This window comes from Fusarium falciforme, chromosome 4, assembly GCF_026873545.1.
Source record: "Fusarium falciforme chromosome 4, complete sequence".
Classification (NCBI taxonomy): domain Eukaryota; kingdom Fungi; phylum Ascomycota; class Sordariomycetes; order Hypocreales; family Nectriaceae; genus Fusarium; species Fusarium falciforme.
This window is the reverse complement of record NC_070547.1, coordinates 3677955-3705773: the sequence shown is the minus strand read 5'-3', so window position 1 is coordinate 3705773 and position 27819 is coordinate 3677955. Positions and strand designations below refer to the sequence as shown.

General features: G+C 53.4%; 9 protein-coding genes across 9 annotated transcripts; 4 read left to right on the top strand and 5 right to left on the bottom strand.

Annotated features, from left to right (window-relative positions):
• Nucleotides 1–2155: 2155 nt before the first annotated feature.
• NCS54_00585800 (Ras modification protein ERF4) lies at nucleotides 2156–4246 on the top strand (the record flags this gene model as incomplete). Its single annotated transcript, XM_053151342.1, has 3 exons — nucleotides 2156–2647; nucleotides 2707–4083; nucleotides 4136–4246. 3 exons carry the CDS (start codon nucleotides 2156–2158, stop codon nucleotides 4244–4246), a joined length of 1980 nt encoding a protein of 659 aa, XP_053007317.1.
• Nucleotides 4247–5296: 1050 nt separating this feature from the next.
• NCS54_00585700 (Hypothetical protein) lies at nucleotides 5297–6712 on the top strand (the record flags this gene model as incomplete). Its single annotated transcript, XM_053151341.1, has 3 exons — nucleotides 5297–5429; nucleotides 5488–5673; nucleotides 5724–6712. The coding sequence occupies 3 exons, from the start codon at nucleotides 5297–5299 to the stop codon at nucleotides 6710–6712; spliced, it is 1308 nt and encodes a 435-aa protein (XP_053007316.1).
• Nucleotides 6713–6966: 254 nt separating this feature from the next.
• Nucleotides 6967–8476, bottom strand: NCS54_00585600 (Hypothetical protein; the record flags this gene model as incomplete). The annotated part of the gene is made up of 2 exons (XM_053151340.1): nucleotides 6967–8374; nucleotides 8433–8476. 2 exons carry the CDS (start codon nucleotides 8474–8476, stop codon nucleotides 6967–6969), a joined length of 1452 nt encoding a protein of 483 aa, XP_053007315.1.
• Nucleotides 8477–10312: 1836 nt separating this feature from the next.
• Nucleotides 10313–11162, bottom strand: NCS54_00585500 (Hypothetical protein; the record flags this gene model as incomplete). The annotated part of the gene is made up of 2 exons (XM_053151339.1): nucleotides 10313–10941; nucleotides 11042–11162. The coding sequence occupies 2 exons, from the start codon at nucleotides 11160–11162 to the stop codon at nucleotides 10313–10315; spliced, it is 750 nt and encodes a 249-aa protein (XP_053007314.1).
• A 485-nt stretch (nucleotides 11163–11647) lies between these two features.
• NCS54_00585400 (Hypothetical protein) lies at nucleotides 11648–13091 on the bottom strand (the record flags this gene model as incomplete). Its single annotated transcript, XM_053151338.1, has 2 exons — nucleotides 11648–12978; nucleotides 13028–13091. The coding sequence occupies 2 exons, from the start codon at nucleotides 13089–13091 to the stop codon at nucleotides 11648–11650; spliced, it is 1395 nt and encodes a 464-aa protein (XP_053007313.1).
• A 1708-nt stretch (nucleotides 13092–14799) lies between these two features.
• Nucleotides 14800–15722, top strand: NCS54_00585300 (Aldo-ket-red domain-containing protein; the record flags this gene model as incomplete). Its single annotated transcript, XM_053151337.1, has 2 exons — nucleotides 14800–15336; nucleotides 15390–15722. The coding sequence occupies 2 exons, from the start codon at nucleotides 14800–14802 to the stop codon at nucleotides 15720–15722; spliced, it is 870 nt and encodes a 289-aa protein (XP_053007312.1).
• Nucleotides 15723–15856: 134 nt separating this feature from the next.
• On the bottom strand, nucleotides 15857–17775 carry NCS54_00585200 (Hypothetical protein; the record flags this gene model as incomplete). The annotated part of the gene is made up of 5 exons (XM_053151336.1): nucleotides 15857–16533; nucleotides 16583–16625; nucleotides 16676–16922; nucleotides 16973–17253; nucleotides 17305–17775. 5 exons carry the CDS (start codon nucleotides 17773–17775, stop codon nucleotides 15857–15859), a joined length of 1719 nt encoding a protein of 572 aa, XP_053007311.1.
• Nucleotides 17776–19851: 2076 nt separating this feature from the next.
• NCS54_00585100 (VPS9 domain-containing protein) lies at nucleotides 19852–22146 on the top strand (the record flags this gene model as incomplete). The annotated part of the gene is made up of 3 exons (XM_053151335.1): nucleotides 19852–20156; nucleotides 20208–21894; nucleotides 21961–22146. The coding sequence occupies 3 exons, from the start codon at nucleotides 19852–19854 to the stop codon at nucleotides 22144–22146; spliced, it is 2178 nt and encodes a 725-aa protein (XP_053007310.1).
• Nucleotides 22147–22905: 759 nt separating this feature from the next.
• NCS54_00585000 (Potassium transport protein) lies at nucleotides 22906–25916 on the bottom strand (the record flags this gene model as incomplete). The annotated part of the gene is made up of 3 exons (XM_053151334.1): nucleotides 22906–23883; nucleotides 23935–25688; nucleotides 25817–25916. The coding sequence occupies 3 exons, from the start codon at nucleotides 25914–25916 to the stop codon at nucleotides 22906–22908; spliced, it is 2832 nt and encodes a 943-aa protein (XP_053007309.1).
• Between the last annotated feature and the right edge of the window lie 1903 nt (nucleotides 25917–27819).

Genomic DNA, 27819 nt, shown 5'->3' with positions numbered 1-27819 from the left:
AGAAGTGAGGGAGAGTGAGCTTAGGTTTGTGCGACAGAGATGCAGAGGATGGAATGCGGTGGCGAGAGGATCGTTTCTTTCTGCCTGTCCTTGCTGAATAGAGTCAAGATGATTGACGACGTCACCTGCCGGCAAAAAAGCAGAGAGCTCTCCCAAGCTCCAAGACGCTACAGTACCTAACGCTAGACTCACGACGCCATGCGGAGGAGTTGGGCCGGGCTGCGTCCAGCTGAGAAAAGAGGAAAAGCGGCACGAGGCCAAAATAGGTAGTTGGCTCTTTTCTTTCTCTCTCTTCCCCACGGCACTTGGCCTTGCTGGCAAATCTGATTTGACAGCTTCTCCATGTCTCGATTCGGGTCCCGAGGCTCGCCGATCATCATGCAAGGGAAGGGATGAGGGGTCGCAATTGGCATGTACAAAAGACGGCCTGAGTCGCGGCAGAGCGATGTGGCTTTGCCAGAAAGGTGATGAGGCTTGGTGTGTTGCAGAAGAATATGGGCTGCTTCCACCCGAATGAAGAACCAAGAAATGGCACATGAGAAAACTGCCATGCAACACAACACGCAGATGCAACCTATACTAATCAGGTTCGATAAAAGCCCCCGGGTTTCCATTTCAGGAACACTCGAGATCTCCTTGTCCATCCCATCATGTAACAATCACGACGGATGCTCTGCATTCCGAGCCTGACATCTTCCCCCTCAAACGTCTTAAACAACCGAGAGATAGCCTTCATCGTGTGACGTCAGCATCCGGCCGGCGCTGGGTCAGGGGCTGTCTGAGTGTTGCTCGATGTGGTTGTCATGAATCAGTCTACCCCGTTCTTCAAGAGTCTGAGCGTAGCAACTACCACCCCAAGAGCATCATGATCGAACGGTCTTTAGGGGTTGATGGGCAGGATCCCATGTCGTCGCCGTGTCAGGTGCGGGAAAAAATCAAGAAGAAGGACTCTTTGAGGCTACAGACTCTTTGCGGCGCAGAGAGTAGAGGTTAGAAGTTCATCCCAAGTCAGACAGGGGCAGAGTCAGGAGGAATTTTCTATGGATGTCAAAGCATCCATCCATCGGGCATATCCATAACCCCCCACCACGTATCGATAATCTGCTGTGCATTATATTACATTTTATGCAGGGCGACGCAGGAACCAGGGGATATCAGGACAGATTTTGAGGCCTTCGCCGACAAGGAGTTGTCGACCAGCAGTTGCTTTGAAATCATCAAGAATAGACTCTCATTATCCTCGTCCTCCCGTCTTCGCAGGCTGAAAGGGACGCGGCTCGAAATGAAGCCCGCCATGGCGTCATTGGAGACACCCAAGCATCCCTTGATACGCAGGATCTATGGGACCGTCGACCCCCTGTCGGGAAGCCGGTCGCCTGTCAAACCCAAGAGGACGGGGCCCCTGGTTTGAAGATTGGGTGGATGGATGGAGATATGGTGTCGGGTAGCAAACGAACAGACCGCGCGCAGCCAGCGCATACATACGTAGGCAGCTTAGGTTAATTTACTTGCGAGGGAAAAGAGACGGGAGTAAAAAAAAAAAGGAGAGGGAGGGGTTGTGCGCATGACGAGGGTTTTGGGATGAGACTTGGCCTAGTGCCCGATTTATTAAAAGGTGTTGGTCTCGCCCCGTGTCTTCAGTTGGTTCCTGGAGAGAAGAGAAGAGAAGATTCGCGAGGGCCTCAATTCAGCATCACCAACTTCGAGTCAGCTATTACCGGCAGGGTATGATCGCTATTGCCGTGTACCGCTAACTATTATCATCGCCAAAGTTAATACCTGGGCGAGCGCAGATTACCGGCCGTTGACATTTGATGCAATATCCGAGGGTCAACCACCAGAAAAAGAAAGAAACAATATCCCCAAAAGACTAGGGAAGAGCTCATCCCCAGTCAGTCATTTCTTAGATGGAAAACGCTGAATATCAGTGACTTGCCCATGCTGCAAGGAGACAATCCTGGCGTTCCAATTGCACCCCTAACCATCTTGTTCTTCAAGGCCGGGCATCCCGCCCCTTGAAGCCTTCTTTTTTTTTTCTACACTCAATTTCCCCAGATCGACAACCAAATTTTTTTTATGAAAGGCGGGCTCGCAGTAGCCGAACCCACCTACAGAGGCACACTCACCGCATTAGAGTGTCTCTCTTTCGCTGAGGATGCTGGCTTCTGGGGCGTCCTTCAGCAGCAGCGCATCATTGCCCCGGTCGTCGACTTCTCCCCCAGCCTCCTTCCCCACCTCTGATTGGCTGGCCCGCCGAGGCCTTCTCCTTGTTTCTTCCTCTCCTTTGATCACCGACGACTCCAGCAAAACCTTTGCCTGTAGCTGCCTCCAAGAGTCCAGCCACGGCCCAGACGACGACCATCACGAAGACTACGAGGCTGACGATCCTGCTGCTGCTGCTGCCGCCGCCATCACCACCATCCCCGATTCATCGCCAGGCCTTCTTGGCGCAGCCGAGTCAATCTTAGCGACGACAAATCACACTCATCGCATTCCTCCATCCGCGTCACTCTCTGCATCTGCGCCTGCGTCTCCACGGCACCACCAACGCCAGCTCCGTGCGCTGGCAACTAGCGTCGAGTCTTTTGGACACAACCAACACCATCACGACGAGGAGATTATCTCCATCTGCGACCACCGCCGTCAAGTCCGCTGCCTCGCCCTCGCTCACGTTCACGTGAGAAGGACGCCGCCATACCTTCCCAGCGCGGTCGTCTCGGCGGCCGTGCCGACATCCTGCTTCCCACGGATCCTCCACTCTCCCGAGCGCTTCCCTCCAAGCCCGTCCCGGCCACCGTAGTAGATGTCCCGGGCAACAACCCTCATTTCTCGAGCCTCGACCCTCCCAAGCCCGCGTATCCCGGAACCGGCCCAGCCTCTGCCAATCTAGCCGCCGCCGACGCCGCCGCTGCCGCCCTGCATTCACAACAGGCTCCCAGACGACCACCCACCGACCGTCATCAAGAGCCTGCCTTCCGTCATTCGCCTTTTCACCCACGACAGGGTACTGCTCCCTCTACTCGTCGTGCCCGTCGATTGTCTGCCGTTCGCCTGTGGAATCCCACAAACTCGACCCCCCGACCTCACACTCTTCGCAAACGCCGCCCTTCAACACCACCGCCTCCATCCGTACCCCTCCAGCATCCTACTCTCGACAACGTTCTGCCCGATCCCGTAGGAGCTGGTCCTAGCGATTATCCCCTCCTCACGCTCCCCGAGCAGCGTCAAACCCGCCACTCTCTATCGGCCCGTGCTAGTCTTCAGGTTGATCGGACGGGAAGTAGCGATAAACGAGTGAGCCTTCCATCGTCAGTTCGCGCTTCCTACGACGAGACGCGATCTCGTCGTGGTGTCGCTTCAGCCGGAGAATCCGAACCCCGACCTAGCAAAGTACCTGTAGAGGGGGACATCGTGGAAGACGCACCCGTCAAACTCGACAAGGGAAAGGGAAAGGCTGTAATGATGCCGGAGAACGATGATCCAATGCCGTCCTTCGGCAAGGACCTGGAACGGGGTCCCGATATAATGGACCCCCGAATTTCCAATGTCTCGGCCGGGGATGGCATCGGATCGGCCCTCTCATCGACGGATTCTTCCATTATGGGTGAAGAAGTCGAGCCAGATGCGGCTGGTGAATGGGGACCTCAACATCCTTGCTACCCTCACCTGAACCCTCACGTCCCTATCGACTCGCCCGAGTATGTCAACACGCGCATTATTCGGATACGACGCGACTGGCTGATCCAGGGCGATTTGGCGCCTACCTTTTCCAACCTGTACCCCGAGATCTTGGATCCTGCTGGCCTGTCGGAGCAAGAATTCCGTCGGATCATTGAGAAGCTCAACGGTGAACTGATACCGGCGTTCAACCCATACGGAATGAGGAATATTCTGGATAGCCTACTAGGACTCGTGACAGGCTGGATCTGGGACGACCTAGGCCTAACTGGAATCAAGTCTCGGTTGAATGGCCTCGAGAAATGGATTGAGCAATGGAACCTTGACATGGAAAAGGCCATGGGGTCTGAAGATGGAGCCATGGCGCCCAAGCTCATGCCCCTTCGGCAAACAGGCTACATGACTGTGAGTTGTGATGGTTTCTTATGAGAATTGCAAATACTGACACTTGTTACAGCTTGATATCCAGATCCCAGATCCAGAAATTGCTCCAGCTCCCAGCACCACCAATCCCGGCGACTCGAGAACAGCCCTACCTCTGGATCCAGTCCCGGCCATCATGGCTTGATCAGCCCGTCTCGCACTTTGAAATTCCTTCGTTCCTTGGATCAATTGACCTTCAGCTTGTCAATTTCCTTTCAACATACTATACCTTCTTTAATCTCTTGACGACGAATGAGAAGGCTCCTTTCATGAACAGGGCCACTCTTGATGAGATACCTACACAGAGCCTGTCTGTCTATACCCTCAGACTTGCGGCACCCTATTTCCTTTTTTTTTTTTTTTTTTTTTTTACCCATCTTCAAGATACCATCATCACCCATGGCACGGCGTTTTCCCCTGGATCAGTTTTATCTTTTTCTTTTTGGATTTGCTCGAGGCAGATGCCTGGATAGAAAAGTTGTCGGCGACGTTGGATGCCGCGTTTCCTTTTTGACACGAGGTTTGGTGGATGACTCGTCTTTTGACTTTAGATGGCTGGACTCCCTGGTTTTATGATGCGTTTCGGAGATGGAGCCGGGCGAAGCTGGGGAGAAGTATTCGTTAATCTGCGCGTTAGTACCTATCTAATTGTATCAATATGTAATTCACGATGAATTGTTTCTTGGGCTTGACATGTCCACTGTCACTTCTATCGTCTTTACCAATCGCTTGACGTTCCGTAAATTGACTGATGGGCTATGCCAAGGGCGTATGCAACCCAGGCACGCGGAGAATATCATGAGGGTTAATCACCTAACTCCTCTCGAGCATAATAATCAGCTAAAGATATATGGTCATAAATGTCAAGCTTTAAAGCCTCTTTGCCTATTCTTATTACACTCTATTCACCATCCTTAGGGGAGCATAAGCCAAAGGGTTTACAACTCTTTTTCTCGACTCAGGTGCCAGGTCAAGCAAGGGTCATGGACATTTAAAACTCCGCCCTATCAATGTCGTGATGGCGGTAATAACGCGGGCGGCCCCATCCTCTCCCACCGCCAAGCCGGACGGCCAGAGGCGAATGACACAATTCGTTCGAATACTAGACCAACCTCCGACCCCGGACAGGGAGCTTCTCTCTTTTTTTTCCTTCTCTGATACTATCCAAGATGGATACATTGAATACTAAGGAGCCATGTCTGTCCCTGAGGCTGAGGACAGTCGTCGAGGTGTGCTGTACTGGATCAAGAGGGTGGCCAACTTGATCTTGGCGCAATACCTTATCATTGGGTTCGCGATTGCTTGTGTCGTGGGATACTATGCCCCGTGTATGTTTTTCTCGGGCCTCCCCCTTACCGAGTTCTTACTGACAGAGTCTTTTGATAGCCGTCGCTCAACATGGAGGTGTCATCCGCTCAGAGTATAGCATTCTCTACGGCGCTGTCGCCTTCATCTTTCTCGTCAGCGGTCTGCAGCTCTCACCAGGCAAGCTGCGAAAGAACGTGACGAACTGGAGGTTGCATATTCTCGTCCAGGGGATCAGCTTTGCCGTCATCCCAGCTATTGTACTTGGTAGGATTCAGTTTCACATCATGTACAAAGCCAATGAGCTAATCAAACAGCCATCGTTCACATCTCCATTGCTGCAGGAGCTCTCAAATCCCAGACACCCTCACCACCAATCCTAATCGGTCTCCTCGCAACAGCCTGCCTCCCGACGACAATTGCATCCAACGTGGTGATGACACGGTCAGCAGGCGGAGACGACGCAGCGGCCATCATCTCAGTGGTACTCGGCAACGTCGCCGGGTCCTTTCTCTCGCCGCTGCTCATTTACGGCTTCTTCCCCTCGGGTCACCCCGAGTCGTTTGATGACTGGCGCCCTGCTAGCCCTGCTACTCTTGGACACATGTACGCTGATGTCGCCAAGCAGCTGGGTCTCAGTGTCGTGCTGCCCCTCGCCGTGGGTCAGGCTATCCGATGGACCTGGGAGGAGAAGACGGTAAAGGTCCTGGAAACCCTCAAGTTGGCCAAGGTGTCTACGCTGTGTCTCGTTCTGCTCGTGTGGACCACTTTCTCTGGCGCTTTCGGCACAGGTGCCCTAAAGGACCTCTCATCGAGCAACGTTGTCTTCAACATCTTGATCAACGTCGCCCTATACGCCATCTTCACCGTCATATGCTTCTACGCAGCCCGTCCCCCGGAACGCTTCGTGGGATGGGCGTCCTCATCCTGGCTCGGCAGGCGTCTACCCAGAGCTCTGCTCCCAGCCCGCATGTCGAAAGAGCAGACCATTGCCGTATGCTTCTGCGGGGCGGCCAAGACGACGAGTCTGGGTATCCCTTTGGTGAGCGCCATGTGGGCGAGGGCTGATGACCTCACGCGCGCTTATATCCAAATCCCTGTGCTGCTTTATACGATTGAGCAGGTTTTCATGGCTCAGATGGTGGTTTACCTATTTCGTTGGTATATGCGGCGTGGAATTGACAAGACCGAAGAGGACGAGGAAATAGGAGGCGATACTCCTGAACCACAGCAGATAACTGAGGGGCAATCTCAGCAACATGACACTTCGAAGGGCACGGTAGACCAGAATGTATCAAAGGAGTAGCGTGCTTACTAGGCAGGATACTTGACACCTAGTCCACGACACATATCGCAAAGTACTAGTACTTGAACAAGACAAATATTTTGAGCGTATCAATTCAAGGCAGTGAAACCCAGTTATCCGTCACTTCCATACATCCCCTTTCAAGCGGCATAACTAACTACTATTCAATAATTTCGTCCATCCGTCAATCATATTCCGGCCGAGATTGGTGGCATTATTCCCTAGTCAACTTCGCTTTAGCCCCTGGCTTTCTGTTACTTGCTCTCTACTTTTGGGTCTTCCTTTCTGATGAGGCTGTCAAACAGCGGAGCCAGGTGCTGGGCGCTCTTCTTGGGGTAACGCTTCTGGTCGTGCTCATAGTCGACATAGGTGACGCCGAATCGAGTCTCGTATCCCTCGGCCCACTCAAAGTTGTCCAGCAGAGACCAGGCAAAGTAGCCGTGAACATCAACACCGTCAAGCCTTGAAGCATCGGCCATGGCCTTGACGTAGTCGTCGTAGTACTGGGCTCGGAAGTCGTCCTCGAGAATCTTCTCCCTGGGCATGTCGTTTTCGCCCTTGATGCTAGTACCGTTCTCAGTCACGTACATCCTGGGGAATCCGTAACGCTTAGAGAGCCAGACAAGCAGGTCGCGGAAGCCGGGAGCGCAAGGTCGCAGCCAAGTTGACTGGGTCTCGGGGCCGATGCAATCGCCGCGGTAGTTCCAGAAGTGAAGCTCCAGGTTGCCGAGGAAGTCTTCGGCGGGGGCCTCTCCATCCCGGTGCTTGACATAGTTGGCAGTATAGTGGTTCATGCCATAAAAGTCATTGGAGCCCTTGACAAGCGCAATCTCCTCAGGGGTAAAGGTGGGGAGGCGATCGCCGAGCTGGGCGCGCATCGAGGCCGGATAGTCACCCAGGTAGATGGGGTCGGCGAACCAGGAGATGGCGAACTCGATCTTGCGGTTAGCAGCCTCGACATCCCTGGGGTCCTTAGGATCCCAAGGGAAAGTGGCATCGCCGTTGAGGGTGATGCCAATCTCGCCACCGTTCTTGGGCTTGAATTCCTCGCGGTAAACCTTGACGGCGCGGCCATGGGCAACAAGGAGGTTGTGACCGACGATCCAGGGCTCGCGGGATGAGTCGCCAACATCAGACTTGGTTCGGTCAGAGCAACGACCAGGGGCATTGGAGCCAGTGCTGTAGCCGAGGATAGACGAGCACCAGGGTTCGTTGTGGGTAATCCAGTTCTTGCAGCGAGGAATGCTCTCAAACATGACACGGGCATAGCGTTCGTAGTCGAGAGGGAACTCAGTGCGGTTCAGGAGACCACCGTAACGGACATCAAGCTCGTGGGGAACATCCCAGTGGAAGAGGGTGATGAAAGGGGTAATGCCAGCGTCGAGGAGGTCGTCGACAAACTTGCGGTAGTGATCGATACCTGCCTGGTTAATGGGGTCGTTTCGGCCACCGAGAGGGATGATTCGAGACCAGCAGATGGAGAAACGGTAGGCCTTGGCGCCAACCGACTTGAGAAGAGCGATATCCTCAGCAGTGCGGTTGTAAGAGTCGCAGGCGGTGACACCAGAGCTGCCGTCAGCAATCTTGCCGGGCTTTGCGCAGAACACGTCCCAGTTGGCAACACCACGGCCATCCTTGTCAATGGCGCCCTCAATCTGGTAACTGTCAAGATTGTCAATTGAGGTCCTTTAGAGAAGACGAGAAGGACGGAACAACTCACGAAGCGGTGGCAAAGCCCCACTTGAAGTCGGCGGGGAGAGACATGGTGGGCAATAGCTCAAGCTATATGGTGGAGGATAGTGATTTGGGCGATGTCGTATATAGCCGTCAACTCCACGTAGCCAGTTCAGAGGTCGGCTGAGTCCAACAACAAACAGTCACAACTGAGGTTGACGAGGAGGATGGACTGAAGGGAGGGAAAGGTGACTGAGAGGAAGGAGGAAGAAGAAGAGGTCAAGTTTGCTGAAGCAGGCGAGCTGGTCATGTTAAATAGCTGCCCGCAGAGCAGAGAGCATGGGCTGTCGGTTCTAGGTCCATGGTCTCGTCTGCAGCTTGGCAATTCAGCACAGGAGCATATGCCCAAGTCAAATGGACGTCCTGTCGGACCGTATTAGCCGTTGGCGGGATCATCTGCCACGAGAGCTGGGGTGGGGGTGGGCAGTGTTTAGTTGACGGGATTAAGATGCTTTGAGAGGGGGGAAGGTCATGGATGTTGGCGGTTTGTGGTTGGTGCCCCCATATCCATACATGGATGGACATGCACTCCTGGTCTGGAAGGCACCGAGGCAGGTACCTTCCCGAGTTGAGATGGTGGGACCCGAGGGAGCTCCTGCGTTGTCAAAACCCTGCCGCTCCCCGCAAACCTGGATGAGGCTTTCCAGCTCCAGCTTGTGTTACATGAACCCTCGTCTTTTAAATATTCTGTCTGCGCTTTTCATCAATTGATTCTTTTTACAAGACAGCAAATTCCCAACTCTTGGCAGACACTCCAGTCCCAATCCTCTGCATCCTGCCACTTCCCCTCTTTTCCCGCGTACAAGGACCTCCTAGACCCAGACCCGTCAGACGATTCTTCCTCGTCTGGGTCTCCTCGAGCCTTCGGCCCGCCTCTCCGGCGCCACGACAGCCCGCCAGCGCCAGAACTTCGGCATATCCATACACGCCCTCGCCCACCTACAGTAGAGTGCAGTACACATAGGGCCGAGCGTTGGCTTGCTTTGCCTCACTCGCCGGAGAAACTAAACGCATGACTGGGAAAAACTCCGTCAGATACGGCGTTTCGCATTAGGCACGTGGCTTGTCTGTTGTCATGGAGATCCAGGGCCGCCAGCTCTAGCTCTTGGAAACAATTCTGCTTCTGCTTCTGCTTCTGCTTCTGTTTCTGCCTCTCGGCGCTTGTCCCCACTTGTTAAACGGCCCGGCCTGCATTGCCCCGAGCGTCCCGGCCGACGATGGCTCCCAGGCCCGAAACACCAGACCCGCCCTGAATTTCACAATCGCTTTTCACATGATAGAAGTCTGTACCGAAACACGGCGCACGATGAGGTTAAACAGGCTTATACGGATAATTGAGTGTGCTCACGACGGTATTGGTCTGGTGTGAGTCTCAACTCGCTCCCCAGTCTACTACACCCACGGCGGAGGAGTGTCACCTCTAGTTTCCACCTGCTCAAAAAGTTGTCCGGAGCAAACGAAAGTGTTATCAAGACAAGTTTGTGGATAAGTACAGGAACAATGCGTATCTCATATTGACAGTATGCGGTTTTTTCTCAACACAGGTCATCTCCGGAGCAGGTACCGGGTAGTTGTGACATGACCCACCGTCAAGCAGCATATCATGATACTGAGCCATGGTACAACTCGAGATATCCGGCTAATACTTTTCTGTCGAGAACTGCCTTGGTTGCCCATGGCCCATTACTCAAGTTTGCAGACGAAAGGGTGTTTGCCGAGCTCTAAACACGCTGTCGATTGCTTGAAAGTATCACTAATATGCATCTCCTCTGAGCAAGCATTGCTTCATTGTCCTCAGCCTCCAGACTCCAGCCATTACATCCACTCTCTGCACCAGAATCAAACGAATATCATATCTCACCTTCCCTACGAAGTGGCTCCTGAGTCGTCTCTATCCTTCATCTTCCGCTTCCCGGGGTGTGACAGCTCCATCTCGACATCCTCTCCCTCGCCCGTCTTTCCGGCCTGGCCCGCCGACCCTCCCGCTTCTTCCCCATCGCTGCTCCCTGAGAATTCTACAATCTCCCACTCAACCCTGACACGGCCGTTCTGAGACTGCCTGACGCCTTGGCTACGCCGCATACTGCCCAGTCGGGTTCCCTCAACCATGCCGTCGAACCACGGCACTCCATACGACTGGCGCAGAGCCGTACTCCTGCCCACTCTCTCGGCCGGCTGCTCCGATGCGGTTCTCTGCTGTTCGCCCTCCTCTGGAATCAACCCCATGTCCTCGAGGTCTCGAAGGTCCTCTCTCAGCAAGCTACCCAGCGTGAGGTTGATGTAGTCGGCTTCGCTTCGCGGGTCTTCGGACCAGTACGACAAGGGAGTACCGCAGTAGCCGCAGAAGTGACGTTTCGAGTATTCCTGGCTGGGATGGGTGTATACTCGTCGGATCAAGGTGTGCGTCTCGTCTGGGAAAAAGGCATAGGTGGTGCTATGGTACCAAGATAGAGGCACTCGGATGTAGGCGGCTAGTGGGGTTGCAAGTGGAATCTCTGGAGGGCTGTTAGTTGATGATCTCTTGATCTAAGATCAATTGGCCGTGTTCTACACGCCGTGCACAATCTCATTCCGTGGAAGGGAGGATCAACTTACGATGGACAGGCTCAGTATTGAACAGGACCTGGGCTTCGCTGATGCCCTCCTGAGGAACGGCGATGATGTAACGATTTCGGCCGCATTGACAGCCGCCCCGCAGAGGCCGGAGAGTGCTCATGATTGTTTGAGAGCTGTCGTCGAGCTAGTCGAAGGGGTAGTATTCGAGAATTGAGCCCAAGACTGGAGGATTTACGATATGGTAATAGCTGTGCTTGGTGGTGGTAGAAAAGAATTTGGGGAGAGAATGTGACGAGAGGTTGAAGTAGGTGACGGGTAGGTTTTGGTGATGGGCCATTCCACCCATCAGATCAGTTCCAGCCCGTGTCACCTGCGGGAACCCACCTACTGAAGCCTGCCAGGCCTGGCTCTGCCTGGAGCGGGAGCTTTCAGCAGGCAGTGACGACATTTCCATGGTGCTCTAGCGCCCTGTGGGGTCTTCTAGAATAAAGGCGGCCCCACTATCATGAGTGACGGTCCCGCGCGTGTGATTCCAATGCGTTCCACTTTGTTCATCGCCAGGATTCTTTGTGTTCCAGTTGCATCTTCTTTGTGTGTTAGTCTCATGGCATTAGAGATAATGTGATACACTTTGAAGAGTGCTGTCTAAACCTTGGACACCGTCACAACCTCCTGCTCCTGCTCCTGCTCAGTCTCACTCTCCCCCTTGTCCACCTCCCCGATCCTCCTTATCACAAGCCACGCCGGAAACAGCGACAACCCCCACAGCCCAAAGTTGATGTACGCGCTGCCGACGGCCGCCATGATGGGAACCGACCCCAGCCCGTAGCTCACGGCCTGCCACGCCGACTCGACCGCCCGGAAGATGGACGCCAGCCGGATCGTGTCCTGCGGGCCCGTCGAGATCTGCCCGATGAGGAAGTATTGAAAGTTAAAGTTGAGCTGAAGACCTGCCAGGAGGAAGACGAAGACCCCAAAGGCGCGTCCGAAACCTGCGTCGTTCCAGTCGTAGGTCGGCGGTGTTTGCTTGTTGTGGAATTCTGTTGCGTTGACCGTCAGCCAGAGCCACCAGGCTCCCTGGAGGGTCATGATGGTGCAAAACGCCCAGCGTGCTCGTGCCTTGAGGGGGAGATGGTGCTGATCGAGCCAGATGCCTAGGATCCAACCTGCGATAACAGCCACTATGCCTGAGAGAAAGGAACCAAGTGCTCTGGCTCGTACACTAAAGTAGAGGGCGATGTAGCTAAAGAAGACTGCTTCCGAGTAGAATGCCTGTCCGATCCAGAGGATTAGCAACAGTAATTCCTTCTTCTTTAGAAACGTCCGTGTCGTTGCTTTAAACTCGACCCAAGGATTATCGAAAATGGAGAGATCAACAGGTTTGCCATCATGCCGCTGGACCTGCGAAGGGCGGTTCAACAACAGCGCCGCAAATGGCCCCAGGGCTTGAAGCACGATGAAGATGAGATAGACGTTGTAAGAAACCTTGCCCGCCTCTCTCCTGTCTGCATTGAGACCGAGGTTGATAGCTCCGCCGAGAATCTGACCAAGCCGCGTGTATGAAAGCCAATACGCAACAAGTCGCCCTCGGTTACTGGGCTCTGGGTAGCTGACACCGATAGCTGCTTCAGCCGCCCAGAAGATACCGGCTGAGATGCCACAGCAGGCGGCCCCAAAGATGACGAGCCATTCAGCTCCGTAGCGAACGTTGAGGTACAAGCCAGCGCTGTACGGGGCAAAACCGACTGTGCCGACCACCAAGGCGCCTTTGATGCCGATGTATTTGACGATGCTACTGGTGAACCAGCACGAGACGATCATGAGACAAAACGTGAGTGAGTTGCCTGTGTTCACGAGGTATGGCTTCTGGGCTCCTCCGGCTCCAAGAGAGTTCATCGCTCCCCACAGACCAGGTGCCGCAAAGCTACAGAGGCCGAGAATGGTGGCATTGTAGAGAGTTGAACGATACCATTTCACTATTCACTGTTAATTGTGTAATTACCACATTCATGTCGGTCTACTCACCTTGAACTCTCTCCGTCTCAACATTGATTGTCTCTGTGGGAGGCTCCCCGTCCGACTTCGACATGATTGTTGTGTTTGAATTTGTTGGACCGAATCAATAATCCGATGCGGTTTGATCAAACTCAATGACGGTGTTCCCCAAAGCAAGCACTGGAGAGCTGATGGTGGTCATGATGGGATATATAACGGTGATAACTCTTGATGCAGGCCAGGATTGGTTGCATCATGACACCACAGGATCCCGGTTATGAGAAATGCTCCCAGAGATACCGGGTGGCATTGATTTCTGGGACAAGGCTGTTATGCTCGTATCGGTTTCCATTGGGTATGGCAGCAATCTGCCTGAGCTAGACCCTATAGAAACCGACAAACAGAGGAGTATCACCGCATTTTACGTTCCAAATGTCTGGACCATGAAGCACGATTGTGTCGTGAGAGTGCCAGGGATTCTCATGACGTGCTTGCCAGGTCTGAATGCATCTATGAAAAAAGCTCAATCATGTCACAACCAACAGGCTGCCAAGAAACAACATCAGCTGTTGCTGTTGGACAGGGTCCATGTGTCATAGCAATCTTGAACTGATGCTTGGGAATTAAGCAACATGAGCATGTCTGGAAAAACTCGAAACGGCGATGATAGAACAAAGAACATCTAGGCAAGTAGTAAGTGAAACACGGGACCCTTTCGTGGCAACAGGATCCATGTTACTCCCATCCTCATGTGTATAGAGTGACATGCGGCTTCATGTGCAACACCAACAATTCAGCCCTTAATCCTTCAACAGACAAGGAAGATAATCCCAATCTGTTGGGTTGGCAGTATCTACGTTCATCGCTTAAGCATGTCGACCGACTTTGCGGAACCGACTGACCGTGCGGTCGAAGGATCAGAGACAGGGTTCTCTATCCAGCACGTCATACGTCAAGTTCCCAGACAGTGTTCAACTTTGCCTGTCCCTGGAACATGTGCGCAGGGATCTACATATTGAACGGACATAGTGTGGTGGTTTGTGCCTCATATCATCGAATGCTTGGCAACTTGGTTTCTGGCATGCTAGGATTTCCCAACTTGGCCTTGGCTCGCCAACAATCAGCCACCAGCAATCGCGATATTGAATCCCAATCCGGCGTGAGAAGGGCTAGACAGACTAGTATCGTGACCGTCGGATTCTTAATAATTGGGTCGATGCTGGGTGAGCTGATGTTGAAGGATTTTGAAGTGCAAGTCAAGGAGGGGTGTGCTTGTAAGCTGGCCCAGTGTTTCCCTTTTCCCCTGCATACTAGCTACCACAGAATTATCGAATATTGAGTGTTAGGAGAACTCGTCGAGTTTAGCTGGTGAGAGTTCTGGGACACGGACCCCGATATCTACTCTTTGGTGTCTTTATGAGATAACCTACCCTACGTTGTAGCAAGGTCAACTTGACATTGAAATATAGCTCTAGAATAACTACTTTATAGACTTTGTATCTCTACATGTGGAAATGATGTGATAGGACTTGGAATGCAAGAAGGCTGTTGAAGGGGGAATAGAGACCTGTATTCCTCTCATGTCAGTCTTATATATCTTTACTTCCATTGAATGTAAGTCACTCTTTTCTAAGTTGTTGACCCTTCCAACATTTTATGACTCCAACATCGGAAATCTCGTGCTTAGTAAAGTGCAACTTAGCGGGGCAGATCAAGCTTGATTTTGGGTCATCTTGCAGCTCTTAGAACTGCATACTTAACTCACCTGTGCCATTACTAGGCAGCAACGCCAGACTTACACCATGGGCTCAGACGCACTCACACTCATCGACCGTCTCGCCCTCGTCAACTCTACAACTTCAATCCCCCGAATCGGCTTTGGCGTCTATAAAATCCGTGGTCCAGCTTGTACAGCGGCTGTCATCGAAGCCCTCTCAGCAGGGTATAGACACATCGACTCGGCTGCTCTCTACCGCAACGAGCAGCACGTTCGTACCGCCGTTGAGCAATCTAGCGTGGACCGAAAGGACGTGTTTCTGACGACAAAGGTCGGGAGCCCCACCGCCAGAAAGAATCGAGCGAATGATGAGGATGGGGTGTATCGCGAAGTTGTAGATAGCGTGGATCGCATCGCTGGCGAGGATGGCTATGTTGACTTGCTGCTGATTCACGTACCTGGACCATCCCGTGCACACCGTGAGAAGCTGTGGGCCGCCATGGAGAGACTTCGAAATGAGGGAAGGGCAAAGAGCATCGGTGTGAGTAACTTTCGTGTGCGGCATCTGGAGGAGATGAGAGGGTATGCGGCAGCTTGGCCCCCCAGCGTGAATCAGATCGAGGTGAGTCATCTGCTCGAAGCACAGGAAGTTACTCTGACACTAGAGTGTATCAGCTTCATCCTTGGTGCCAGCAGCGAGATGTGGTAGCTTACTGCCAAACCCATGGCATTCTAGTCGAAGCCTATAGCCCACTGGCAACGGGCACCCGGCTAGATGACCCGACGGTCCAGAGCCTGGCGACTAAGAAGGAAAAGGCGCCTGCTCAGATTCTTATCCGATATGCGTTACAGAAGGGTTGGGTTCCATTACCAAAGAGCGTGCAACCGGACCGCATCCACGAGAATCTCGACGTCTTCAACTTTGAACTGGACCAGGACGATATGGAGACGCTGGATGCATTAGATGAGGGGTCAAAGGGAGCTGTGTTCAAGATGAATGTGGACTGAGGAATTCGAAGAGAAACAGGCTTATATTGTGAGATCCAAGCGCCTCATTTGCCGCCCCAAGCAAGCATAAAATGCTATATCAAAAAGTATGCGATAGAAAAGATACCCAATAACGACCCTACTCCGTTCGCTTACTATGACTTGCCACCAGATTGCTCACTGCCATGCTTGGCCCACTCCCTGAGGACATTCTTCTTGATCTTGCCCGTGCTAGTCTTGGGCAGCTCGTTAACAACCTCCACCTCGCGAGGAACCATGAATCTGCTAATATCACTCTGGTGCTTGGCCCACGAGATGATCTCATCGCCCGTCACGGCCTTGCCCTCCTTGACGGTGACATAGGCCTTTGGTCGCTCACCCCAGTGAGAGTCGGGCACGGCGACAACACCCGCTTCGAGCACGTCGGGGTGCTCCACTAGCATGCTCTCAAGGGCAACCGACGAAATGTTCTCACCTCCTGAAATGATGATGTCCTTTGCTCGATCTAGGATCTGAGCGCTACCGTCTGGGTGCCAGACTGCAAGATCGCCCGAGTGAAGCACGCCTCCTGCAAAGAGCTGGCGCGTGGCCTCAGGGTCCTTGTAGTACTCCTTGCCGCAGATGTTTCCGAGGAAGACTATCTCACCAATCTCCTTACCGTCCTTGGCCACGTCGATGAGGACGCCCTGGGGCTGGTCCGGCTTGATAATCCGGATGGGGAGACTGGTGATGAAGCCGTGACCTTGGCGGGCCATCTTGGCGTACTTTTCATGGGGAGGGAGATCATCCCACTCAGGAAGGGTGTAGCACTTGGTGATGGGACCATAGGTTTCTAAAGAGTTGTTAGTAATGAATTCGAGTGGCTGTTGTAGGCTACGAACCTGTCATTCCATAAACGTGAACGGGAATGAGATTGAGGTTGGTCTATTATTCCATGTTAGCAGACTGCCATATTCAAAGGGGCTTTGACCTACCATCTGTTCAAAGAGATGGCCACTGGGAGGGCTGGCGGCCACAGTGACCTTGACTTCCTGAGGCAATCTCTCGGCCTCCTTAGCAGCGACCAGCAATGTGTTGACAGTGGGGGCAGCATTGAAATGAGTGATGCCCTCCTCTTTCAGGAGCTTCCAGAGGAGCGGGTAATCAATCTTTCGGAGACAGACATTGGTGCCCCGGACAGCCACAGTTGACCAAGGGAATGTCCAGCCAATGGCATGGAACCTGCGCCATTAGTTAGATCAGGCGACTTGGATAGATCATTGCAGACTTACATGGGAAGAGTCCAGAGATACTTGCAGCGTCCAATGTTGAGACCGGACTCGATAATGTTGGCCAGGGAAGCCAGGTAGGCACCCCGGTGGGTGTAGACAACACCCTTGGGACGTGAAGTTGTTCCAGAGGTGAAGGGAATGGCCAACATATCGTCCTCACTTCGGGCCTGGGCATGGAGACCTGCCCAACCCTGGCTACCCTGATCAATGTCATGCTTCAGACCCTCGAGAACGGCCTCGTCAAAGGGGCCGCAGAGCTGGCCTTCTGTCGCATCGGTGTCCTGTAGGGATAAGTTAGAGAACAAATTGGATCCGGGGTTACAATTACTCACCAGATCAACAATGAATGGCACATTCTTGTGCTTCTCCTTGTACGCATCAAGCAGGCCAACAAACTCGTTATCCACGACAATGCAGTCCACCTCGGCGAAGTCAAAGATGTAAGAAATATCATCAGGCTTCAGGCGGTAGTTTGCCGGGACAATGACAGCGCCAGCAGCGACGATGCCGTAGATGGACTCGAGAAAGGCAGGTGTGTTGGGGGCGAGGATGCCGACTCGACGGTAGCCATGCTTGAGGAGGTAGTAGGCCAGGCCGCGTGCGCGATCGGCAAACTCAGCGTATGAACGGCGCAGGACAGCACCGTTGACGGTGATGTGGAAGATGGCCTCGGCGTCGGGCTCAATCGAGGCGGCGCGCTCGAGAAAGGTGGTCGGGGAGAGGGTGTGGAAGCTTGGAGACGCAGCGGGGTGAGGCCGGAGGTGGTTGAGGATGGAGCGAATGCGCGAGGGAGGGCCAGACATTGTGAAGGTGTTCTCTGGACTGGACTGCTCTGCCTTGCTTATCTATGCGCTCTCGAGGAATAAAGAATAGACGTGGGCTTTTACACTTGGTGAGAAGATGAAGCAAGGCAGAGAGGGAGCAAGACGGTTAAAGAGCAAAGCAAGTACAGAGCAGTTGACAGTAAAACAACAATGGATGGATAGCTCCTGCATTTTCATAAGTAGCTGTGTCTCGGTTCAGCCCGGCAAATACGGCGCAGCTCGGTTCTCCAACTTCCCCGGTGAACTAGACCTGGAGGCGCGCGCGCGGTGTGTGGGTTTGGCTGGGCAGCTTAGCCGATCGCAGCCAGTGACGTTTCATGCTCAAGTAATTGCCCAAGGCGGAAGAACTATCGACTATCACGCCCATCCTTGCCACGAAGCGTCAAGGGGTCTTGCGCGTGGGGACCCCGCACAAGGGTGCTGTAAGCTTAGAGAAGCACTACCTTCACGGCGGAGGCACAGCAGAGGCTATTTACAGTGAGGCCATTGTTTATATTTAGTGGTGTGATAATTCAGCCACGGTTTTCTGGACAGAAGGGAAGTTGAGGATGTCACCAGTGAGAACTAATGGCAGCCAGCAAGAAACAGAAGCACAAACAAGTACCGGCATGTCCCGACAGGATGGATGGAAGACTGGGTGAAGGGAAGAAATAGAAGGCACATGGACCTGCCACGATCCTTGGGGGGGTGCTGGGGACCCCTTCAACAACCCTTGAATCTTTACAAGGGCGATTCGCCCTCACGATGCCTCCTCCATGTCAAGGGTTTTGGAGTTCTCAGTATGATAGGCTCCGCTCCCGAGCCGACTTTTGGGTGCTCGATTTTGCGGGGTAGATTAGTTAGCGCGCTCGGGCTGTGGGGAAGGTGAAGGGGAAGGTCATCATCGGCAATCCTACACGTCGGCTCCGGTGTAAGTGGAGAGGTAACTTGGGTCAAGAGCTGGGCTGTGCTGTGCAGTTGAGATGGACATTGTTGATTCGAAGAGAAGCTATGGTTGTGCTTGGCTTTACGATAAAGTTAACACGTCACATTATCGGAAATCATGAAAAGATTCTGGACTGGACTCCAACATCACCAACGCAACACGAGGACCCAATGCAGGGACTCTCCATGCATGGACGAGCAGAATTGGGGTCACCCGATGGAGTCACCTTTCTCCTCTTTCTTCTCAGTAAGTTCCTCTAGACGGAGGGTAGTATGACTATGTAGTGGGAGACCGGTTAGAGCCGATTGGAGGTATGCTCCTGGAGGCGGTCCGAAGTGGAAAGATTCGACGAGACCCGAGGGTTTTTAAGCACCACGGCTTGACCTAGATCACGTTAGTTTTAGGACTTCCGGCTTTTGTACTGCAAAAATCGAACGGCATTGGAATCCACACAATACCGAAGCCACGGTTATCGATATGCAATACCGCTGTACACCAATATTGACCTTGGCTCAACCGAGGATATAGCCGGTAAAGGTGAGGCAATCACCGAAAGTTGCCATGGTTGTGAATGATGTGGATGTGGCTGGTAATATGTGGCGCCGCCTCTTCGTGGCTTGGGCTCTGTGGCTTGATGATTCACGGTGGCTTTACCTGGCCCCCATCACGGCCTCTCCACTCTTCTCATGCAAGCCAATCGACCTATCTAGGCACGCGATGCTTGCTTGCTTTGCCGGGGGGGTTATCGCCAGCTCTTATCGTGACCTGACGTTCCTTATCCATCGTCATCGCATACGTACCAATATAGACAACTTCATCTTCATCCCCTTTCCCAATATAGCATCTATTCTCGACATTCGTTTACTGCGAGCTCCCTCTTTGTCTTATTGTTACCTTCTCCATACTTCACGCTTGGTGCCTCTTACCCAGAACCTCCTCACGGGGCTGTTTTGACTTTGAGACACGCTGTCTCTTGCATCATTCACATTCGCGGTGCATCCTTCCCCTCAGCCTGCTAACGTTTGCGGTATGTATTCGACGTCTCTGAGCAACCTGGACAACCTCTCTCCTTTCTACTTACACCCACACGCACCACCTCGACCGCCTATGCAATCTTCCATAAGCTCATCATGATCGTATACAGCTCGGGTCAACGATTCATGGCTTCCCGTAGCCCCTCCGACGGAGCTTCAGCTCGACCTTCCGCCCCCCGCACTTCAACATTCTCTCAGGTCCCCAAGACCCCTGCTTCCGATGGCGACGATCATCTCCAGGTCCCCAAGAGGGCGCATACCATTGCCAATGCGTCTCCGAGTGGATCCCCTGATGCCTTCGAATCTGGCGACCACGATGACACCGACGATGGCCTCGAGATTGGCCGCGCCTCGGTTGAGCTTGACATACTCCCCATTGAGCTCATTACCTTGACCGACAGGTACAGTGTGATTTATAGGCTCTTGTGACCCTATTGCTAAGCTATGGATAGCTTCATCGATTCCTTAAATGCCAAGGTCCATCCCACTCCTCCTAACATCGAACGACTCTCGCAGAAGTTTCAAGAGTTCTACAGCCAGGCGTCGTCAAACATCAACACACACATCAATGCCCTTGCATCCAGGCAGAGTCGCGATGTCTCTCCCACGCCCTCATCGTCCTCCATATCCTCGGCCGCCAGCCGATTACGATCCAGAGCTAGTGCGCTCAACGTCAAGGAGAAGGCGAAATCAGAAGCCGAGCAGCAAATGATTACCGCCGACGAACTAGCACAACGAAAGCGAGCAAGAAAGGCTCTCGAAGCCAAGAGGGTGCTATTGGAGGAGGCCGTGGAACGCCGATTGTGCGAAGGCATATACGATAAGATTTACCAACACCGAAGCACACAAGATGAGGCCCAGGACGATAAACTGCGCTCAAAGACTGCTGCTCTGGCGCTGGTTGGGATTGGTCCTGCTGATCTGGGTATCAATCTCAACGAGGTGGCGGTTGCATCTGGCGAAACGACTGGACCTACGGAAGAGGACATTAAGGAGAAGCTGGAGCCTGCCAGGAGAGACCTGGTCATGATGAGCCAAAAGAGATACCCTCTTGGAAAGCTCAACCATCTCAAGGCTGCCCACAGGAGTATCGTTGACACCCTCGCTCACTTCCATCCCTCCGCTTCTGCCGACGAGATCATGCCCATGCTCATTTACACCCTTATCACTCTGCCGCCCGAGAACCTCCACGTTATTAGCGATGTACACTTTGTACAAAACTTTCGATGGGAGCCAAAGCTGACGGGCGAGGCTGCATACTGTTTGACAAATCTCGAGGCTGCAATTAGTTTTCTGGAGACCGTGGATTTGGCAACTCTCAGGGCGGATGAGCAGCTTTCCGGTCCAGCCAAGAGCAGTTCCAGCCCCAGATCAGAGACGTTTCCACCTGCGTATCCCCAGGGACCAGCCGCTGCATCTCCAAGCGACCCAGAAACAAACAAGACGAATGCTGCCGCAACGAAACCAACCCCTTCCGCACTTAAAGCATCTACTAATCTGCGCAACCGCCGGCTGAGCGACCTCGTCAATGCCCCTGCACAAGCGTTTGGCGCTGCCAGTGATGCTGTCTTTAGCTCTGCGGACCAAAGTCTGAAGAACATCTCCAACAGCTTGGGCGACAGTTACAAGTTCTTGGTTGGCAAGTTACGGGAACATCAGGATAGCCCCAGAGAGTCCATTCTGGTACCGAAAACACTGGACGATGCTCGCAAGCTGGTCAGCACTCCATCACCAGACGAGGAGGATACTAGTGGAATCAACACACTGCTTGGGCCTGATGATGCCGATCCCCTGAAACGTCCGACGCAGCGAGAAGATCGGATGCTCAACTTAATTGGAGGTCGTCGTGATAGGAGCACCGATAGTACACGCAGTGGCCGCAGCGTCAGTTCTTCAAAGAAGGTCCTGTTCTCTTCCGAGGAGACCAAGGCTGCTCCTCAACCAAGCCCCGGGCAGAATCCCGCTGTCCTAGAGCAGATGCGTAACCTGGGGAACACATTCAACCCCATGGCTCGACTCCCGAGTATTAGCATGATCCGTGGGTTTGGCCGCAACGCATCCTCAACGCCGACTACACCGGCGGCCACACCGGCGGCCAAGGAGGTGCCCAAACCTGCGGATGGTGGGGATTTGGGAACCGTGAGTTACTCTAGCTATTACAGCAGATGCTGTTTCATTATGTTCCCATACTGATGAGTTGTCCAGGCGTTCCCCGACATTGCCGCGGCCCTCCCGCCAAAGGAGATCCCCAAGATTGCACCGCCTAATAAACGGTTCATGGAGATACAGACTCCTGGTGAGCTCAGACTTGGCGAAGTGCTCGACCTGTTGCGAGATTATCGCCGTTTAGCCGGCGCACTGAAGGACCTTGGGGCGTTTGAGACCAAGTGATGGGATAGACAGAATGCATCATAGACTACCTTACCTACCTTATTTAGATATTGATAGCCCCTGGATGTAATACCTTCATTTTGGGCAACAGAGAGTTGTCTGGGGCTTTTCCTTTGTAATAACACAGAACCAAACCGGTATTCTTGTTTAGAACGCGACTGGACTAGCGGAGAGGCGTCTTAATATACATAATCACTATGATGAAAGCTTCTTGAATTCAAAAGTCAAATCAACAGGGTTGCGCCTGTGGCGGTTTCAATTTCCTCTGAAACTGCCGTTCTATTCCATGCTGACATCCGTGTACCTAGGTAGAGTGTAATAGATAGTTCCCTAACAACACCAGACAACCCGAAATCGTCATGACCTTCTAGGCCGCGCCGCGCTAGACAAAGACGCCCATGTAAATCCACGTAACCGACCGGACCGCGTCGCGGTGGTGGTGTGTGCGGGCAATAAGAAACATGAAACCTCGCTCAATCCGGGCAAAAGACAAGCTTGCGCTTTAAAACCACCTTCCCAGGTCCCATAATCTAATCCTGTAATCCCATTGTAGACGCCATGATCCTTCCTGTAACATCCAAAATTGCTTTTCAACTGGAGAATGCTTAGTTCGTAAATATGTGGCTGGTTTTGTAACCGTTTAAGTTTTTGAAAGTAATGTCGACCTCTGAAAGTGACAAGACACCAGTTCTCGAGGTCATGATAGGGGGAATGCATGTCTTGCTTCCTCCACTGTAGCAGGCTCTTTTCGCGTCTGGCTTAGAGCATTGGGGTCGTGTCTGCCCGACGAGGCTGTGGATGGTGGTGGTGATGGGACTGGATGGTCTGTAACGGAGGGACCTGGTCCTTTTCCTCGTCGTAAGCCGGCTCAGTATTGGCTCGAGGAAAGACTCGTGCCATGTTTTGAGATGTATTGGACGTAGTGCGTTTATGCCCATGAATCTCATCACTGCTAATGACAGGTCCCGGGAATAGGAACTGCGAGATGATGCGGCTATTCGCTCGCTCCTTGACGCGACCGAAACTGCCTCGTCGACCAGAAGCACCAAGGCCGGCCTGGGGCTCGACTCCGGAAGCAGTTCCAATCGAGGCGTTCGTCCGGGTCCGGATCAGAATCGGCTGGTTTTCTTCGGCTTCCTTCTGGAAACGAGATTCGCTAGGGAGCAGTACCGCACGGTCCAGACCGTATGGCAACCCACGGTGACGACCACGGATTTGCATGGCGATGATGATAAGCTTTCCAACAACGGTGAACTGGGAACAAAGCGAGGCGTTCACATTGGGTACGCCAATGCTCAGGCCGACGGTGCCGTAAGCGCTGACCACCTCAAAGAGGATATCAAACGAGTTGAACTTCTTTTCCTTGAGGCTGGTGCCCTCCGTGATGGCGAGAAGGAAGAAGCCCACAAAGACATACCACAAATCGAATGACAGTTGGCGTCGCAAGTGAGTGCCGACATAGTTGAGCGCACTGGGCGAGTCTGTCTCATCGTCTTCGTCCCGCTTGTTGCCGTAAACGCCCAGTGACTTTTCCTCATACACGTTGGTTCGGCGGATAGATATAGCAATCGGGAAAATGGAAATGTACATCATGATCATGTACAAGACTGGCATTGCTGGGTGGAGGTCCGACATGCTGAAACAAGAGAAGCCAGCAGTTCGAGTAGCTGCGGCTTGGAAGAGACCGTCGGCGATGCGTGTATGTACTGGTAGTTGGGCGACGGGGCCAGAATTGAGCTAGGCTGAAGTTAGCTAGATCAACAGAAACCTGGGTTAAAAATGACATACATCCAAGATGACAAAGAACAACAGGTCGATGGCGTTCAAAGCGACCAGAATCCAAAAAAGCCACCAGTTGGCGCTCGAGGGGAATAGCAGAGTAAAGCATCGGCGAGGGTGGTCGAGGAGGAATCTCAGCTCCTCCCAGAGACCTGTGCCCTTGGGCACAATCTGAGCCAGAACCCAGATGATGAACCGCAGCATGACGGGGAAGCCAGTATTGCCAATGATGATGAAGAACCACATAATCATCATGGTGTACTCCGAGGTGTTGAACGAGTTCATGCTGTCTGGAGTCAAGGTAAGACCTAGATCGTTGAAAGCCGAGTTGGCGGTCCAGATACCCCACCAGGTCCTTGAGATGGCCTCGTCTTCGACGATTTTGCCGTAGTGGTCGTTGTGAAGAATAAAGGGGAGCAGAAAGGTTACAGCAATAAGCTGAAATCCCCAGAAGTAGCAGAGCAAGATCAGAGCTAGGGTCCTCAAAGACCGGTACTCAATTCCACCCAATTCCTCTCGTTGTTCAAGAGTTAGGCCCACAAAGTTAGAGTTGCGACCCATAGTCGGTGTATAACTCAGGTACGGCATGTCCTTGGTGTGATCATTGGACCAGGCTGACTTGATGGTATCCAATGTACGAGTCCGAAAAGCGCGCACAGGTCCGCCGCTTTCATGGTCTTCATGGACCTGCTTTTGGCCGCGGTTGAAAATTCTAGGCTTGCGGAACCTGAGAGAATCAAGAGTGCCACCAACAGCCTTGGCATCGTCGGCCAGCTCCTCCCTGATGGGACGTTCAGGCTCAGCAATGACAATGGTTGGTCTGCGGTCGCGCGGGGGCCTCGAGTCGATAGTTGCTTGATCTTGCCGTGAGTCCCTCGTGTGTGTCATGGCAATGGTATCGTCGTCTCCGTCTCGTGCATCACCGTCATCAAGTCGTCGCGGTCCCATGCCTCTCTCGGTCTCACGCGGACCGGGAATTCGCAAAACCTCATTGTCCTGGTTTCTTTGGCGCTCCAGGATGGCAATGTGCTCGGCATGGGTCCTCCGAGGAAATTTGGTAAGCTCGTCGTCGATGCCGTCGCTTCTCTTGACTGTCTCAGCGAATGTGATTCCCGTGGGCGCATTCTGCGGCTGGCCCGGCCCCTCCATGCGTTTATCCCTGTCCTCCTCGAATGCCTGATCGGGCTTCTCCAGAGGGCTCAGCTCCATGCTATTGGACCGCCCGGCTGAGACGGTTGCTGTATCGCTCTCGTCGCTACTGGCTGGTGGTGGCTTAGGCGGCATGTGGTCATCGTCGTCATCGTCCTCAATGGCCTGGGACTGGATCATCGCGTCCCCGTCGAGTAAGATTCCGTCGTTGGTAATGCGCGGTGGTCGGCCCTGGTGAGGCACGACAGTGATATGTCGGCCATTGACTCCCTCCTCGGCCTGACGGACCTCGCTACGCGCGCGAGACTTTGATTTGGAGATGGTGGTGCGACGTTGTCTGGCATCCGTGACCCAGCCTTGGAATCTCTTTTCAAACCAATAGAGACGCAGAAATACGACCGAGGTATGGAGCGTGATCGGATTGGATGTGATGGTGAAGATGTAGACGACCACCTGTTGGAAGGTGTTCAAGAGGTTAACATCGATAGGATTGAGACCGGCCTGGGTATTGGCACCGCTGGCGAACATGAGGGCGTCGACATATTCGGTGGTGCCGCGGCCTGCAGCGTAGATGGCAATGGAAGCAATCAAGGTTGCACCAATAATCCACGTATCTGTAATTCGTCAAGTGGTTAGACAGAGAGACTTGGCATTCGATGTCAAGTGCCGGGGGATGGGAACACAAGAAACGCACTCCCACGTGGGGGATGCATGTCAGTGGCCGAGCGAGGATTGGACTTACAATGGACTGAAATGAAATTGAAATGCGGCTTCTTGGAAACAAACGGAGGCTTGACAGCTTTGAGCTGCGCCCAAAAAGAGGCGCGCGCCCCGTCTAGCATCTCTCGTGAGGTGAAGGGAGAAGAATAACCAGTGGAAGGGTTGGTTGATGGTGAGCAATGGGAGAAAGGAAGAAAACAGGGGGGAGCTTGTGAAGAGGATCGCCCAGGATATTTGGGATCAAGGATCGCTTGCTTGGCCGCCGAGCTTCAGGCTAAGGAAGGACAGCCATGGCGACGGCTATGTATGGCGCAAGAGGGTCTCTGACGGAGGGGCGCAGGCGCAGGAGAGGAGACTGGTGATTTACACCAGTAACAAGGTTTTTTGCCAAGGCGGAGACGAGCGGGTAGAAGGGGAACTTCGTGCAGTGAATCACGAGATGACGGGTGAGTCTCTGAGGGACTGCGACTGGCCAGTTCGGTTGATGGTGGTCGTAAAGGGTAAATAAAATGGTGGTGGCTGTGAGAGATGGAACCAGGTGCGGCGACTAGAGTCTAGTCGAGGAGCTAGGCTAGGAGAGGAGTGCCCAGACCGAGGACACGAGGCGCTGAAGTTTCTCGAGGAGGAGCATGTTTAATTGGGAAGGGATTCACGGAAAGAGGTGAGGATTGGTGATGGAGGTTTAAAGGTGGAATGGAAAAGATTCAAGGTGTGATGTTGTGAAGGTTGAGTTCACATCAGAGTCTGCCCACGTTGTTGATAAAGGAAGGAGAGGAGGAAGGAACCTGGAAAGGGGACAATGGAGTTACCTCAGGTAGGTAGAGGTAGATAAACGGCAAGAGGCAACGGAGCGATCCCTTCCAGTCTAATATTAGGTTGGCTTCGATCGATCAAAGAAAATTCTTGTGGGAAACGAGCAAACCCACCTCCGGTCCTCAACAACGCATATACCTGATTACCTCGACGCTACAAAACGGGAGCCAAACACAAAACACAGCCAAGAGCACCCAACGGCGCAGACGGAGACAAAGACGGCGACTCGGGATCCGCCATCGAGGCACGAGGGCGTCACTGACGGCCGCTGCTGGTCAAAGGACTTGGATATCCATGCATACCACGGCAACCTCGACGACCAAAGCGAAGCAAGGTGTCGGGTCTTGGGCGGCAAGGGGCGAGAGACAGAGTCAGATCCAGAAGCATTCGGCCGTCTGAACCTGGCAGGCCAAGATATCCAGGCCAAGGGTTGGGCCCATAGCGATCTAGGCACAGCAAGGAGTGGTTCCCACCAGGCAAGCACGCGCGGCATTGACATGGCCGGGGCCGGGGTTGTTGGCGAGATAGTAGATGCATGCAGTGCAAACATATGGGGCTTGGACCCGGCGGCGGCGAAAATCCGACAACTCAAGGTGAGGCAGAGCTTATCAACCACTTCTCGGGGAGATTTCCCCGGCACCGGTAAATGCCCGCCCACCGTCGTCTGGCGCTGGTGTTTATTAGCGGCCCTGGCCAGGATCCATGCCGCAGTCTCGACACGACAGACAGCCTGGAGGTCTTGTGCTCGATGGGTCGAGACAAGATGGACGGTAAGGAGACTGCAAAGTGAGAGCTCACAAACTTACCAAGCCTGACATGATGTCCAATTCACCCACCACCGTCCGTTTCCGGGCGGGAGGAGAAAGCCGTTGCAAACGCCCGCAGTACTGACACGTGTGTGCTCTTCCTGATTGGCAATCTTGGTTTGGATTCTGATGGCTGCTGATCCGATGACGCCAAGCAGCGTATTCCAACAGAGACGAAATTGCTTCCACGTCTCCGACTACCCCGACGCGGTCCATTGGAAAACGTCACAGACCCGCAGGCGCCCCATGAAATCTACACAAGCCAACGCGGCGCAACAGCTTCGAGATGTTCACTGGGGGTGTTCGCATTGCTCCCTGTGCGTCGAGTGAGACCTGCAGCGGCCCTTGTCGCATTGCCAATCCTTTATCGGGCCAATGGCAGAGCCTGCAATCAAGCCTGAATTGC